The sequence below is a fragment of the Heteronotia binoei genome, chromosome 18 (genome assembly GCF_032191835.1).
Source record: "Heteronotia binoei isolate CCM8104 ecotype False Entrance Well chromosome 18, APGP_CSIRO_Hbin_v1, whole genome shotgun sequence".
Taxonomy (NCBI): Eukaryota; Metazoa; Chordata; class Lepidosauria; order Squamata; family Gekkonidae; genus Heteronotia; species Heteronotia binoei.
Genome location: NC_083240.1, coordinates 42,874,945 through 42,890,917, shown reverse-complemented (window position 1 = coordinate 42,890,917; position 15,973 = coordinate 42,874,945). Strand labels below are relative to the sequence as shown.

At 46.7% G+C, this 15,973-nt stretch overlaps 1 protein-coding gene across 5 annotated transcripts in view; it reads left to right on the top strand.

Annotated features, from left to right (window-relative positions):
• The window catches only part of BCAS3 (BCAS3 microtubule associated cell migration factor), an 831,824-nt gene that overhangs the window by 91,315 nt on the left and 724,536 nt on the right, over window positions 1–15,973 (top strand). For all 5 annotated transcript variants that reach the window (XM_060259085.1, XM_060259086.1, XM_060259088.1 and 2 more), the window contains exons 7-8: window positions 2,931–3,038; window positions 10,190–10,266. In XM_060259085.1, coding sequence (XP_060115068.1) covers window positions 2,931–3,038; window positions 10,190–10,266 — 185 coding nt within the window. The remainder of the gene's footprint in view (window positions 1–2,930; window positions 3,039–10,189; window positions 10,267–15,973) is intronic.

The window sequence follows — 15,973 nt, the reverse complement described above, 5'->3', positions numbered from 1 at the left end:
CACCAGAGGAACTGATCCTGGTCATCTAAAGATCAATTGTAATAGTGGCTACAGGTGGCACCCTGCAGGTGGCAACCCCTTCACAGTGATATATATTCTGCTCTGTTGCTTTTTTAAAAACCGCTGTAATTTGACTTTGAAGGAGCCCCATGGCGCAGAGTGGTAAGTTGCAGTACTGCAGTCCAAGCCCTCTGCTCATGACCTGAGTTTGATCCTGGCGGAAGCTGGGTTCAGGTAGCCGGCTCCGGGTTGACTCAGCCTTCCATCCTTCTGAGGTCGGTCAAATGAGTACCCAGCTCGCTGGGGGGCGGGGGGAAGTGTAAATGACTGGGGAAGGCAATGGCAAACCGCCCCATAAAAAGTCTGCCCTGAAAACGTCGTGATGCGACGTCACCCCAAAGTCAGAAATGACTGGTGCTTGCACAGGGGATTACCTTTACCTTTTAATTTGATTTTGAATCCTTTTTTTTTTTTTAAGGATAATCTTGCAGATGAATAAAGGTGCATTATTTACTACAATAATTTTATTGACTTCGTTTGTGCCCTGCATTTCAACCCAGTGGGGATTCAGAGCGGCTTACATCATTCCCCTTGCCAGCATTTTATCCTCACAGCAACCTTGTGAGGTAGGTTAGGCTGGAGGTGTGTGACTGATCTAAGACCATATAGCAAGATTTTTTTACATAGCAGACTAGAAATACGAACCTGGGTCCCCCACAATCTCGCGTGACATTCTAACCACTGTGCCACATTGCCTCTCCAGTACCAGGGAGAGGAGACATGGGACTGCTGCTTTCAGTGCCACCGTTTCCATAATTTCTGGCTTCAGCCACAGTTTCTAAATCGAGCAGTGCATTTTGCTGGACATGGATGACATATGATAAGGATGTCCAAAATCCAGATGTTCTTTGGTGAAAACCTCCAGTCTTTGTAAGCTAGTCTGTCCATCTTTTTTTGTTTTTAACCTAAATTGCCTGGTTTGTGGGGCAGGGGGAGGCGGAAAGGTTTGGTTTTGAACTGAAGGGAAGAGAAAACAGTTGATTTTATGTCTGAAGGATCCTGTACTGAAAAAATAAAGGTATTACTGTTGTGACCCACTTTAGGCTGGGGCATGATCCTAGTCAACTTGAAAACTATTCTATATTAGCATTTTGTAGCATGTATTTATTTATTACCCTTAAGACACTTGTATAAGACTCGCAGCGGTCAAGGGGATTGAATCTTTGCTGCTGGTGTTGCCTCTTTGCATGCATGGCACCTCTAGAGGAAATAGTCCTTCTGCCCTGGAAGAATACCACTGAGGTAGGCTTGCCAATTACTGGAGATTTGGGGTGAAGCCTGGGGAGGGTGGGATTTGGGGATTGGAGGGACCTCACTAGGATATAATCCCCAAGAGTCCACCTTCTGAAGCATCCATTTTCTCTATGGGAACTGAGCTCCGTTGGCAACCCAACCCTGTGCAGTTTGCTTCTTCCAGGCTAGCTGTCTGCAGCTTTGCAGGTTGCCACACCTGGGAAACTGCAGCTAGCCCATAAAACAGTAATTGTTTTTCTGCAATGAACAGGTGCAAGCAGTTTATTACCGCGAAGCCAGCATTTTATCATCCTTCAGGGTTGCCTGATGGATCCTGGGCCGAACTGCCAGGGGCCAGAATTCGCAGATGGGTGGAAGGGCTGCCTCTACAGCTTGGCATCTTTGTCAGTGGTCAGCCTTTGTGTGCTTCTTGCAGCTCCTTCTGCCTTTTCCCTCTGGAAGGAAGAGCCTGGAATGTGGGCCAAAGCACCTGTGGCCAGGCTCCAGCAGACAATGCCATACATTCCCCTGCTTCCTCTTGACACGTGCCTCTTGTCGCAGATTTTGATTTCAGCTGCTTTGAAAGCCAAACTTGGCAGACTAGAAGTATAATAATATCAACCCACTCTTGTTTCGCTTCAGCAATGCTCAAGGTGCTGCCAGACCATTCAGTGGGCCCTGCAGTTTGCTGAATTCCATTATCAGAAATTCAGAATTTCTAAACAACTTTAAGTAAACCACTGTAACCAGGATTAAATATCCTTGCTGTGCAAAAACTTAAAGTTCTGTGCAACCAGGAACTGAATCCAGTGACAGTGTATATATTTTGCAAATCAAGCAAATATATATGGTCTGTCTTACTTTGCATAACTTACTCCATTTTTTACTATTATAAGCAGGGGTAGTTTTGTAGAAAAATAGGTGGTGAAGCTCATTAGCATAACTCATTAGGATACGCTGCCCTTCCTCCAGCCAAAAGCAACTCAATGCAAGAAAGGAGAGCCCTGGGCGAGTGAGACCTGTTTGGGCTCGCTAGAGATCCAGCCAGCCCAAGCAAGCCTTACTCTACTGGGCCCCATCCCCCCCAGTCAAAAGGCCAGCAAGCCACCCTCCGGCCAAAATCACATAAGAAGTGGAGAAAGGGTGGTGCAGGCTTCTCCAGGGGTTAATGAGGGCTGCTGGGGGTGTGACAAAGCCCCTGGTGGTTGGCTGGGTGCCTGCTCTCCTAATCCAGGAATTGTTATGCAGCTGCACCTACTATTCAATGGTCAAGGTAGGGGGGAGGAGGAGGGGGGCCATCTGAAAGGTTCAGGAGCTGTGCTCCTCACAGGTGCTCCTGCTGAATCTGAGGCCTGATTGCAAGTAATATGTTCCAGCCTTGCTAGTCCCACTGTAGTCCTTGTAGGCTCACTGTAAATCATAACCCCTCTGGCTTCTGCCCTTACTGCATACTTTTGGGCTCATCTTAAAAGGTAGAAGTTGGTGTATTTTTTTTACAGGTGGATGCTGGGATTCTTAGAAGCCTGGATTCTGTGTATTTCCCCTCCCATATGACATGCTTTTTTCTGTATTCCTGTAGGAAATGTTATCCTCCAAGTTTGCAGTAGATGAAGTCTTGTTTCTGTGATCTTTTGCAGCACCAGCCCCCCATACTGCTGCGTGGACCTCCACTCTTTGCGGACCGGAGAAATGGTCAAATCCATACAGTTCAAAACGCCTATTTACGATCTTCACTGCAACAAACGGTAAGTGCCTCTATGTGGATTTATTTTCTGCCCAGTCCTCGGGGTTGCAATATGTTTATAAGTGCTGCTGCATCTATTCATGTATATCCCATCTTTTCCCATCACGGAACTCAAAGTGGTGCACATGAGGGTGCTCAAGAGATTTCCCATTGAGGCACTGGCCAGTCCCAGACCTATTAAACTTCAGCAGTGCTGCTGCATCACCGTCTTCCCAGCCATCCCCTGGGATCTTGGCTCTGTTCACACAGTCCTTGTGGGGCACTGACCTGACTTCTTGGCCGTCTCCTTTGCTTCACATGAACTAGGGGTGTGCAGTCCCCCCCCTCTTTTTTCCAGTTTGAGTCTATTGGACCTTAAAAAAAAAAATTAGGATTCCTGAAAAAACCCAACATTGGTAAAGTATTCGGATCTGGAATTTTTTTTTACCCATTTTTTTCCGGTTCCTGCTGGGCTTTTTCTAGAAAAAGCAGAAGAATGCAGAAGAATGCAGGGACATTCGGAGGGACTCTGTGAGTCTCCGTAGAAAGATGCAATGGGAATGCAGTACTGGATGTCAGGTCTACGACTCTCTTCAGTAATAACAGTATTTCATCAGGATTAGTGTTTATTGTAAAACAGGCTAGTACCACTAACAAAGCCAGTGATGAAATTAAGGTGGGGTGCAAGTGAGTGAATATATATAGGGAAGCAGTTAGCCATTACATGCACGCCTAACTTTCTGGCGCGAGATAGTAAGTTGTTACAAGCAGACATTCTCACACTATAAAATTCGTTAGCAAAACACTCTTAACAGGTAGCCATGACCTTGGGAGGAAGACACTGCCAGAGGACCCAAATACTTTCGGTTTCGAGTAGCATAGCAGGTGTTTCAGAACATAGCCCTCTCTCTCTCTCTCTCTCTCTCTCTCTCTCTCTCTCTCTCTCTCTCTCTCTCTCTCGGCTTGACTTCGTGGATGAAGATTTAAGAAAGGTGCAGTAGTCCACGTCTGCTGCAGGCTCGCTGGTGGCTGACAAGACCAATGCGGGACAGGCAGCGATAGAATAAAGCATTAACATGGCAAGGGAAAGACGTTGGGGAAAGGTGTGTTTAAAAAAAGGATAAATCCTTCCATGTTGGAAGTGTGGAGAGGCTCCAGACTGATACAACCAAATTAAGAGCCCCGTGGTTCTCTGTTTGCACCATTGCCTAGATCAGAGGTGGCTAAACTGTGGCTTGTGAGCCACATGTAGCTCTTTCACACATATTGTGTGGCTCTTGAATCCCCCACCACCCTGCCAGCATTTGTTTCTTTGAATCACTTCTCCAAGCCAAGCCAGCTGGCAGCTTGGAGAACGTATTTAAAGTTAAAGTTGCTTTCTTTCCACCTTTCCCTCCTTCCTCCCTCGCCCACCTTATTTGCCTTCCTTACTTGTGGCTCTCAAACATCTGACATTTATTCTATGTGGCTCTTATGTTAAGCAAGTTTGGCCACCCCTGGTCTAGATTGACACCAGCTAGATTGACACAACCAGGCAGCTGCCAGGAGCCCCTGAGGATTTGGAGGGTCCAGCTGACCCAGTGTGATCTCTGCCTGGCATGACTTGGGAAATTATAATCATTGGATCCAAGCAGCGCTTTCTGACCTTGTTAGGAGTGTGCTGTTTGCTCGCAAGCCCTGAATAGACTTGTCAACTTCCATTTGGGGCCTGGAGATCTCCTACTTGTACAACCGATCTCCAGATTACAAAGATCAGTTCCCCTGGAGAAAATGGCTGCTTTGGAGGGTTGATTCTACAGCATTATACCCTGCTGAGGTCCCTCCCCAAACCCTGTCCTCTCCAGGCACCATCCCTAAAACCTCCAGGTAGTTCCCAACCCACACCTGGCAACCCCAGTGCTGAAGATGGAAAGTAGAAAAAGAAGATATTGGATTTATATCTCACCCTATACTCTGAATCTCAGAGCAGTCACAATCTCCTTTATCATCCCCCCCCCCCCGAACAGACACCCTGTGAGGTAGGTGGGACTGAGACAGCTCTTACAGCAGCTGCCTTTTCAAGGACAACTCCTGCAAGAGCTATGGCTGACCCAAGGCCATTCCAGCAGCTGCAAGTAGAGGAGTGGGGAATCAAACCCGGTTCTCCCTGGTAAGAGTCCATGCACTTAATCACTACACCAAACTGCAGGTCGAGATTTTGCAGTAGTGAATGAGGGGCAGGCTGTTGGTAGGGAAGGCGCATGGCTGTGACTGACAGAGCATTACAAGTCCCCAGGACCAGCCTGGTTCAGACCCTTCTTTTATGTTGGGCTACCTGTATTACCAGGATCGAAAATGGCTTTCCCAATTACTGGCAAATTGCTGTCCTGGTGAATTTGCACTAGGTTTTTTGCCCTCCTTGCACTCCTCATCCTGGTAATCATGTGAAGTGATTTGTTACATAAACCCTATTTTTTTTCTCCTCTATAATTCCATTGCACAGAAAAGGGGGGCATTTTTAGCAAATAAAGCATTGTTATGTCTGGCAGATTTGTAATAAAAAAGCCCACCGATGTGATTATTTTCGAGGATGAAACACTTGTTTAGATTAATATGCTGTGTGCCAGTGGCAGATTTTCCTTTGAGTAAATGGGGAGAGTGAATTATTTTTAAAATGTAAATTACAGGAGGTATAACATGTTTTTAGAGGATGGGGATTGTGTTAATACCATATTGGGGGGGGGGGCACATTTCATGAAGCAGCTCTGGCTTCCGTTTTTCCACATGGTCCCAGGCACATGACCACGTGAAGGTGGTGTTAGGAGGAAGACAGGCAGTCTGTGGAGAAGGAACTGCTGCTTCTTCAGGTAAGACTAGGGTTCCCACTGAATCTGAGGCCTGGTTAAGACTAGGACTTTTTTTTGTAGAAAAATCCCAGCAGGAACTCATTTGCATATTAGGCCACAACCCCTGACATCACCACTGTTTCACACAGGGCTTTTTTGTAGGAAAAGCCCAGCAGGGACTCATTTGCATATTAGGCCACACCCCCCTGGTGCCAAGCCAGCCGGAACTGCGTTCCAGCTCAAAAAAAGCCCTTGTTAAGACAATGTGCTTAAATTGTTCCTGCTGCTCTTATTACTTTCTTCCTCATTTATGGTACTGTTTGACTGAAGCTCAGTTCACATTATCATGAAGACATTCAAGTTTCTTTGGGTAGGGTTGTCAACTCCTGTTTGGGAAATTCCTGGAGATTTAGGGGGTGGAACCTGGAGAGTGTGGGGTTGGGGAGTGGAGGGACTTCATTGGGGTGTAATGCCATTCAGCCCACCCTCCAAAGCAGCCGTTTCCTCCAGGGAGACTGAACTGTATCATCTGGAGGTCAGTTGTAATTTTGGGAGCTCTCCAGCCCCCACCTGCATGTTGGCAACCCTGGGATCAGCCAAGAGCCTGTTTGATTCTCAGGCTCACAGGCTCACATGCCAGTTTCCTCCTCTGTCCTTGTGTGCAGAACTATTATTGAAGCCTGCCTGGTTGATTTAACTCCAGTTGGCTGTAACACCCAGATTAAGGCACCTGTGGCAAGGGGAAGGAGATTGTAAACTGCTCTGAGACTCCCAGTAAAGGGCAGGATATAAATCCAACCCCCCCCCCCCCACTCCTTCTCACAGTGGGCCATTTCTTGTTTGGTAACTGCGAGTCTTACCCTGCTTAAATCCTGGTGTAGAATCCCAGTTTGTTTCTGCAGAGCATTTTTAGTCCTTCACCAAAGCCAGATTCAAGTTAAGCTACAATTATAAAGAAACTAGTATGTATTTTTTTTTTAAAAAGTAGAGTTGCCAACTCCACTCTGGGGAATTCTTGGAGGGTTGGGTGTGGAGTTTATGGATGGGGGACTTTTGGGTGGGGAAGGTCACCTAGAATCAATGGTATACTGTAGAGTAGGGGTGTCAAATGTCTGGCCTGTGGGCCAGAACCAGCTTGCCCAAGGCTTTAATCAGGCCCTTTTCTCCCTCCCTCCCTCCTTCTCCTGTCCTCACCCTTTGAAGCTCAGAGGCTCCCTGATCTTCGCAGCCACAAATTTGACTAAGCATGCAACAATCTTGTTTAGGGCTTTTTTTTGTAGAAAAAGCCCAACAGAAACTCATTTGCATATTGGGCCACACCCCCTGACACCAAGCCAGCTGGAACTGCATTCCTATGTGTTCCTGCTCAAAAAAACCCTGATCTTATTGCTGTACTCTATTTTCCATTGCAACTCTCCTTATTTTTAGTTGCTGTGATTATTTTTTGCTGTGGCATTAGTCTTTTTATACACACAGATTTTTTTTTACGATTCCAGTAAACTAAAAGTTTGAGATTGGATTGGAAGGAGAGAAACTGGCTGATGCCAAACAAGCACACATTTCTAACTCAATAATTCTGTTTAAAAGAGAGAGAGGGAGAGCTTATCTAGCAAATTACAGGCACAGCCCTTCCTTATGCAGAGACCTTTTTGCCCCTCTTTCCCGCATGGTATGTGGATCCTCCGCACATCAGGCTGTTCTAGGCAACAACCTCTGAGTTTGTGTTCCTTGACCTAGCTGGGGAATGTTGGTAATGGTGGGCTGCGGGTGCTATGAACAGGCCTTCCATTTCTGGTTAGTTCGTTAGTTAGTTACTTAGTCTTTCTTTCTTTCTTTCTTTCTTTCTTTCTTTCTTTCTTTCTTTCTTTCTTTCTTTCTTTCTTTCTTTCTTTCTTTCTTTCTTTCTTTCTTTCTTTCTTTCTTTCTTTCTTTCTTTCTTTCTTTCTTTCTTTCTTTCTTTCTTTCTTTCTTTCTTTCTTTCTTTCTTTCTTTCTTTCTTTCTTTCTTTCTTTCTTTCTTTCTTTCTTTCTTTCTCCTGCCCTCTCCACAAGTGGACTCAGGGCGGCTCACAACATCGTATAATACAATCAATCCAATAAAACATATAAAACCATAATTTATTTCAGTTTTAAAACCATTCTATGGCGCTGCTTCAGTACAGTATAAGCGGTGTTGAATTCTCGACTATGATCGCCAGCATTCTATAAGATGTCCGGTGGCAGCCCTTTTTCAATCAAACAGCAAAAGCCTGTTTAAACAATTCGGTCTTACAGGCCCTGCAGAACGCAGACAAATCCCGCAGGGCCCTTATGGCTTCTGGAAGAGTGTTCCAAAGTTCTGGTGGTGCCACCGAAAAAGCCCTAGATCTCGTTACACACAACCTGGCTTCTTTTGGCCCAGGGGCGGACAACAGATTTTTTGTCCCTGATCGCAGTGCTCTCTGGGGGATATATGGGGAAAGGCGGTCCCGTAGATAGACAGGTCCCTGAGCATATTGGGCCACACCCAATATGGTTATGGTCTGGCGTGGTACACGTTTGTGTTCCCCTGCGCACGGTTTTATTTAGGATTGCATTGGGTGAAGCCTGCTAGCATTCCTGAATTGTGATTTTAAATTTTGTTTTTATGTCTTTCCTGAATTGTATTTTTTTGTCTTTTATCTCTGCCGTGAGCTGTGTTGATGGCTCAGGCTAGACTGATCTCGTCAGATCTCGGGAGCTAAGCAGGGTCAGCCTTCGTTAGTCCTTGGATGGGAGGCCACCAAGGACGTCTAGGGCTGCTACGCAGAGGCAGGCAATGGCAAGCCACCTCTGCTCATCTCTCACCTTGAAGACCCTACAGGGTCACCAGAAGTCAGCTGTGACTTGGCAACACTTTAAACCACCAAACTGCCTTGGGCTTTGTAAGGAAGAAAGGCGGCTAATAATCACTTTAGAATCAGGGGTCCCCAGTCCCCAGACCGTGGCCTCTTAGAAACCAGGCCGTGAGTTGTATAATTATTTCATGATATATTACAATGCGGTGGTAGTAGTAGTAGTAATAATAATAATAATACATTGTATTTATACCTGCCCTCCACTTGAAATCTCAAAGTGGCTCACGATCTCCTTTATCTTTCTCCCTCACAACAGACACCCTGTGAGGTGGGTGGGGCTGAGAGGGCTCTCCCAGAAGCTGCCCTTTCAAGGACAACTCCTGCGAGAGCTATGGCTAACCCAAGGCCATTCCAGCAGCTGCAAGTGGAGGAGTGGGGAATCCAACCCGGTTCTCCCGGATAAGAGAGCTCTGGCTGACCTAAGGCCATTCCAGCAGCTGCAAGTGGAGGAGTGGGGAATCCAACCTGGTTCTCCCGGATAAGAGAGCTCTGGCTGACCCAAGGCCATTCCAGCAGCTGCAAGTGGAGGAGTGGGGAATCCAACCCGGTTCACCCAGATAAGAGAGCTCTGGCTGACCCAAGGCCATTCCAGCAGCTGCAAGTGGAGGAGTGGGGAATCCAGCACGGTTCACCCAGATAAGAGGGCTCTGGCTGACCCAAGGCCATTCCAGCAGCTGCAAGTGGAGGACTGGGGAATCAAATCGAGTTCTCCCAGATAAGAGTCTGCGCACTTAACCACCACACCAAAATAAAGTGCACAATTCCATCATCCCCAAACCATCACACGCACACACACAGTCCGTGGAAAAATTGTCTTCCACAGAACTGGTCCCCGGTGCCAAAAAGGCTGGGAACTGCTGCTTTAAATTAAAGGGAACAGGTCTCTGCTGTGCTTTTCCACACACAAGTATCTATTGTGCTGATCATTTTGTTTTTGTGTAAAAAGCAAAGTTCTGATGTCCACATGGTCTTTCTTGTGATGTTTCCCATTGCTGTCAAACTTGGGATAGAATCCCTCTGGGGAAGGTCATAGACACCACTTGAGAACTGCTGGTTGGGAGAAATGTGCCATGCTGGGTTGGTAGTTCTGAGCTCGGAACTTCCTGGAGTTTTGGGGGTGGAGCTTAGAGAGGGCAAAGTTTAGGGAGTGGAGGGACCTCAGCAGGGATGTGATGCCCTGAAGCCCACCCTTGGAAGTGCCCATTTCCTCCAGGGGAATTGTTCTTTGTAGTCTGGAGATCAGATATAATTTTGGGAGAACTCCAGGCTCCACCTTGAGGTTGGCAACCTCTGTGGCATACCAGTAAGCCGTGAATTTCCTCCACGCCGCTGGTCATTGAGAATGAACTCAGGTCTCACTGTGTGCTGGAGTTTCACTCGGCTTTGCTCATGACTGTCGCTTTCAGCAGCAGACTTGCATCTTCTGTGGCGTCTGCTGCTGTCCATAAAATGCATTTCGTTTTTCTGTTTCAGGATCCTCGTCGTAGTCTTGCAGGAAAAAATCGCTGCCTTTGACAGCTGCACCTTCACCAAAAAGTTCTTTGTTACCAGTGAGTATTCTGTCAGTTTCCATTTCCCAGCTGTGGTTTCCTCTGAATGGTGAGAGAATTGGTTATGTCATCTCCTTTAGGAATCAAATGCCTGGGGTTTCCGTTTGCGTGGGGACTTGATTTGCAAGTTGTCATCAGTGTGCTGAGTACCACGGGAACAAATCACACTGGAATGAAAAGAGTCCCGTTATGCTCTTTTCACAGAATTTGCACAGGAGAAATTCACTCCTGTATAGTCAAGACACTGTCCACACCAGGGGGGTGTAGCGGTTTAACACTGCAATTCTTAGCCAAATTATGTTTGAAGACTCTTGAAGTTTTGGAAGTGTGTATCTCTGCTTATGATTGTGCTGTGAATATTGGATGGCTCTGGGAAGATTTAATTTCAAATCCTGCTTCACCCTTGGATGACCTAGGGCTAGTCACGCTTTCTCAGTCTGGCCTACCCCTTTGGGCTGTGAGCATGGGGGGCAAGGAAAACATGTGTCCTGGTTTGGGCTTCTTGGAAGAAGTTTTGGATAAAAATGTAAAGACAGATCTGTGGAAGCATCCATTTCCACCTCCATGCTCTAATATCTGCAGCGGAGTCTTTTTTGCAGCTTCTGTGAACGTCAAGAGATGAGGCCAGTGACTACTGGCAGCAGGGACTTTTCACTGGTAGCCCCTATTCTGTGGAATCCCTTCTAACCAGAAACCCCCTAAAGCTACATAGATGGCCCTTCTAAAACCTCTTCCTTTCGAACAGGCCTGCTGGGACTCACTGTAAATGTTGCTTTGTTATTTATGCTGACTTGAGATGCAGCTTTTGACCATCTTTGTTTTTCCTGCAAAGTTCCCCATCAGTGGGTCTGAAGCTGTGTGTCACAAGAGGAATGCTTGCCGAATGTATCCATCGCTCTCTGACCCTGGGAGGTGGGAGAACTTCATGCACCAATAAGTCTCCTCCCAACGTGATTAAAATGTGGAATTCATTGCCAGAGGACATTGTTATGGCCACAGGCATAGATGGTTTTAAAAGGGGATTAGACAGATTCATGGAGGATAAGTCTATCAATGGCTATTAGCCATGGCAACTAAAAGGATCCTCCACATTCAGAAGCAATAATCCTCTGAATCGCAGAGCCGGAAGGCCTCGGCCTCTATACCCTGTTGTTGGACCTCCAGAGAAACTGGCCAGCCACAGTGTGAGCAGGATGCTGGATTAGATGGACCACTGGTCTGATCCAGCAGGGCTCTCCTTATGTGATCCCGAGTGAAAGAGTAAGGATGCGCTTGGAATCCATGATGCAGTGTAGGACATCTAACAGTTATGGGGGAGTTCAAGCAGCATCCGCACGTCTCAGAAAAACAGAGTCCCTTCCCTGAGCCCTGACTGACTGGGCAATGAGGAGGGTGAGACAGTAAAAAGCTATTTATACTGGGCTATCCTGCAGAAGTACAGAGACTGTGTGCACATTGTACTTGGGAGTCAATTGAGCAAATTATGTACATGCACAGATGTGTATGTGTGTAAGTGCCATCAGGTTGCTTCTGACTTATGGCAACCCTATGAATTAATGTCCTTCAAAATGTCCTATCATTAACAGCCTTACTCAGGTCTTGCAAACTGAGGGCTATGGCTTCCCTCCTTCCTCCCTTTCCCAGGGGACCAGGACGGGGAGGAGCCTCAGCCAATAGAAGGCATGGCTCAGTAGCTCTGCTGTACAATTTTGATAGCCTGGCAAAGCAAGCTCTTCCTCCTCCCCCTTCCTCCCAAGGGTGGAGCCTCAGACAATGGAGAACATAGAGGTTTTGCTCTGTCGCTCCTGTGCAGTTGAGGAAGCCTTGCAAAACAAGTTGCTACACAGAAGGAAGCAAGAGAGAAGGAAGCAGATGACAGCCAGTTGCTCAGGGGCCTGATAGGAGCCCTCCAGGGGCCTGATTTGGCCCCCAGGCCAGATGATTGACTTCCCTGTTTTAGGGAGAGTTCAGGCTTGATTTGATCTAGAAACCACATTTCAAAGGAATCAACCTTCTTCCTGTCCGCTTTCTTACCCGTACCTGTTAATACTATACTATAATACTATGGCATGAATTAACTTTATCTTTGTCGCCAGCAACACATCCTTACACTTAAGAATCTGTTCTTACGTATATGTGTTTAGAAATGCAAGCCTCCCGTTTTAAACCACGGTGTAGCAGATTGTGTTGCTGGGAATACAGAGAGAATGCAGAGCCAGAGGGTTTACAAGCTGCAGGCCTGCAGGGCTGGCATTGTGGACACTGTCTAGGAGCCAGGGCTCAGAGAACAGGACACACTGGGGCCAGGGAAGACTTCAGGAGACAGCAGGCTGGAGTGGCAGAAACAGGGAAACAGGAGCCCCCTTTCCTCTGAAACCAAGGCCCAGGGGGGGGGTGATAGAAGCCCGAGCAAGGAGGTGCCAGGGAGATTGCTCAGTCCTCCATCATGGCAGCAGTTAAATGCTTCTCCCCAAAGGGAAGGGAGAACCCTCATAATAAATTAAACAGGAGCACAGTAGTCAGCTGGATCAGGGCAATGATGGGGGGAGTAAATGAGCAACAGAATCCAAGAACAAGGGGAGAGAAACAATGGCCCTGCCCCAAAAGTGCCAGTTTTGTTTTTGCAAGCAGAAATCTGTCTGTCTGTCTTTTGAAATCTGTCTTTTGCAAGCAGAAATCTGTCTGTCTGTCTTGTTAATCACCAAAGGGTGATTAACACATGGAATTCACTGCCACAGGAGGTGGCCAGCTTCAGGAAGGGACTGGATAAACATCTAGAGCAGAGGTACATCAGTGGCTATTAGCCACAGCTTATCGTTGGAACTCTCTGTCTGGGCAGTGATGCTCTGTATTCTTGTGCTTGCGGGGGGGGGGGGGGGCAACAGTGGAAGGGCTTCTAGCCCTACTGGTGGACCTCTTGGTGGCACTTGGGTTTTTTGGCCACTGTGTGACACAGTGTTGGACTGGATAGGCCATTGGCCTGTTCCAACATGGCTTCTCTTATGTTCTTGTGCCTAGATGTTAAATGTAAATTCTTCCAACCTTCTGAAGAGGGTTAATGTGGCTGCCCTTGCTACGTATTTGTTTGATCCCCCCTCCCCATCAAAGGATGCTGAAATCCAGACTTACGCTATAAAGAGGGTTTTTTTTCCTTAAAAGGAAAGCTGTAGCCAAGCTTGCTGAAAATGAATGGGGGAAAATTGCTTTCGGTTTACTGGATCTTTGCATCACAACATTCTGCATTTGTATCTGCATGTTTTTTAAAGCTGGAAGCAGCTTCTTTGCTTTAAAAGGGGTGGGGGAGGAAATAATAACATTGTTCGTGGAGTAATCTGAAAGTAACCAATAGGTGTCAGTTTTGCCCCACAACATGGCCTTCTCATCCCCAGGAATCCTTTAGCAGAGTTGAAGCTGAAGGCATTGGATGGGTCTTTTGTGGTGGCTGCTATTCATTTATTGGTTTATTGCATCCATCTGAAATCAGACCTGCATAGGGCAGTTTCTTGCCTGCCCTCCTGGTTTTCCTGTATGGGTTTCTTAAACAAATATTAAGCAAAATGAACGGAAGTTGAATATCTGTGTGGGGGGGGGAGCAAGGGGGTGGATTTCAGCTTTCAATATGAGATAATCACAACATTTGCAGGGTCTAGATGAATGAATGTTTTGAATCTGAGTTAGTGGGGGTTTTGGGGGAGGAGGGGGGGGGTGCAGGGTTTAAAAAGACATTCTTAATTGTGGTTATATTGGGCACAACGTGAGAGCTCTCATTCAAGAGTGCAGCTGATTTTTGTGGCCTTCAGCAGTCTGCTTTCAAGGACCAATTTGTGATGCTAGACTGGAAACACAGTGAATCACCGTGAGTTCCCATTGTTTGGTGTGATTGCTGGCTTCCTCAGTTCTCCCACTTGCTGCAGCCCTGGATCATAGCACTCCAAAAGTGTTTTCCTTGCCCTCAGCACATTCCATGCTCAACTGTGATGTTGGCGTCTGTCTGAGTACTGATATTCATGGTCACCTTAGGGAGGAATGGAAACTTTTGGGCTTGAATTGATTTTACTTATCCAGTCTTCTGCCTGCTTTGCGGAGGGCGGAACCCAGAGCACAATTGATTTTTAGTGGTTTAATCAGTGGAACAGTCAGCTGAAGATTTAGCTGATTAATTGGTGGGGCAGCAATTCAAGAGGCTGCATGCATACACTTGAGACACTGAAAGGTTCCTAAGAGTCAATGTAATAATTAGAGAGCTGGGTTTTGATTGAGGAGGCCCTAGCTCAGATCCCTGCTCATCCATGAACTTTACAGGATGAACTTGGAATAAAGTCCGGTGGCACCTTTAAGACCAACAAAGTTTTATTCAAGGTATAAGCTTTTTATCACTTCTTGGCCTTTTGGCTAAGATCAAACGTGTGGTTTAAGCTTTTGTGCTTACGTGCACTTCTTCAGATAGGCTGCACATGAAAGCTTATACAAAGAAGAAGAAGAAGAAGAAGAAGATTTATACCCTGCCCTCCACTGTGCATCTCAGAGTCTCCTATCTGTTGTATCGGCTCATCCTGTTTGTTGTAGTGGTTAAGTGTGTGGACTCTTTATCTAGGAGCACCAGGTTTGATTCCCCACTCTTCCACTTGCAGCTGCTGGAAAGGCCTTGGGTCAGCCATAGCTTTTTTTAGGAGTTGTCCTTGAAAGGGCAGCTTCTCTGAGAGCTCTCTCAGCTCCACCCACCTCACAGGGTGTCTGTTGTGGGGGAAGCAGATAAAGGTGATTGTAAGCCGCTCTGAGACTCTGATTCAGAGAAAAGGGGGTATAAATCTGCGTTCTTCTTCTGTGAGGTGGGTGGGGCTGAGAGAGCTCTCACAGAAGCTGCCCTTTCAAGGACAACTTTGTGAGAGCTATGGGTGACCCAAGGTCATTGCAACAGGTGTAAGTGGAGGAGTAGGGAATCAAACCTGGTTCTCCGAGATAAGAGTCTGCACAACTAAACACTACCCCAAACTGGCTCACCAAACTGGAATAAAACTTTGTTGTCCTTAAAGGTACCACTGGACTCAAACTTTATCCTGCTGCTTTGGACCAACACGGTTACCCACCAGGGTGATCTTGGATCAGTCACCTTCTCTCAAACTAACTGTCTTACTTGGGGAGGGACGGTGGCTCAGTGGTAGAGCTTCTGCTTGGGAAGCAGAAGGTCCCAGGTTCAATCCCTGGCATCTCCAAAAAAGGGTCCAGGCAAATAGGTGTGAAAAACCTCAGCTTGAGACCCTGGAGAGCCGCTGCCAGTCTGAGAAGACAATACTGACTTTGATGGACCGAGGGTCTGATTCAGTAGAAGGCAGCTTCATATGTTCATGAGGATGCTATGGAAGGGAATAACTACATATATAGCCCCAAGATTTTTAGAGGAAGAGTGGGATAAAAACCCAACATTTCTCCCAGTAAGGTGAGCACTTCACCAGCAAGGAACTGTTGTGTTCCCCCTTCTACTGCCCACACTACACCACAACTTATCCCGCTAGGCCTACTTCTGTTTTAAAATTAAAGTTAAACCGTGTGATAGAAGGCAAATTACTCTTTCCCTTTGGAAAGAAACAAGGAAATTAACATTGTGAAAAGGCACGCTCTTTTTGTCCAATAACGAGGGATGGCCCATTTTCCTCTTGACTCTTGTCGTCCTCATGCTGATGTGTTCTCGGTCTCCAGGGAGGAAGAC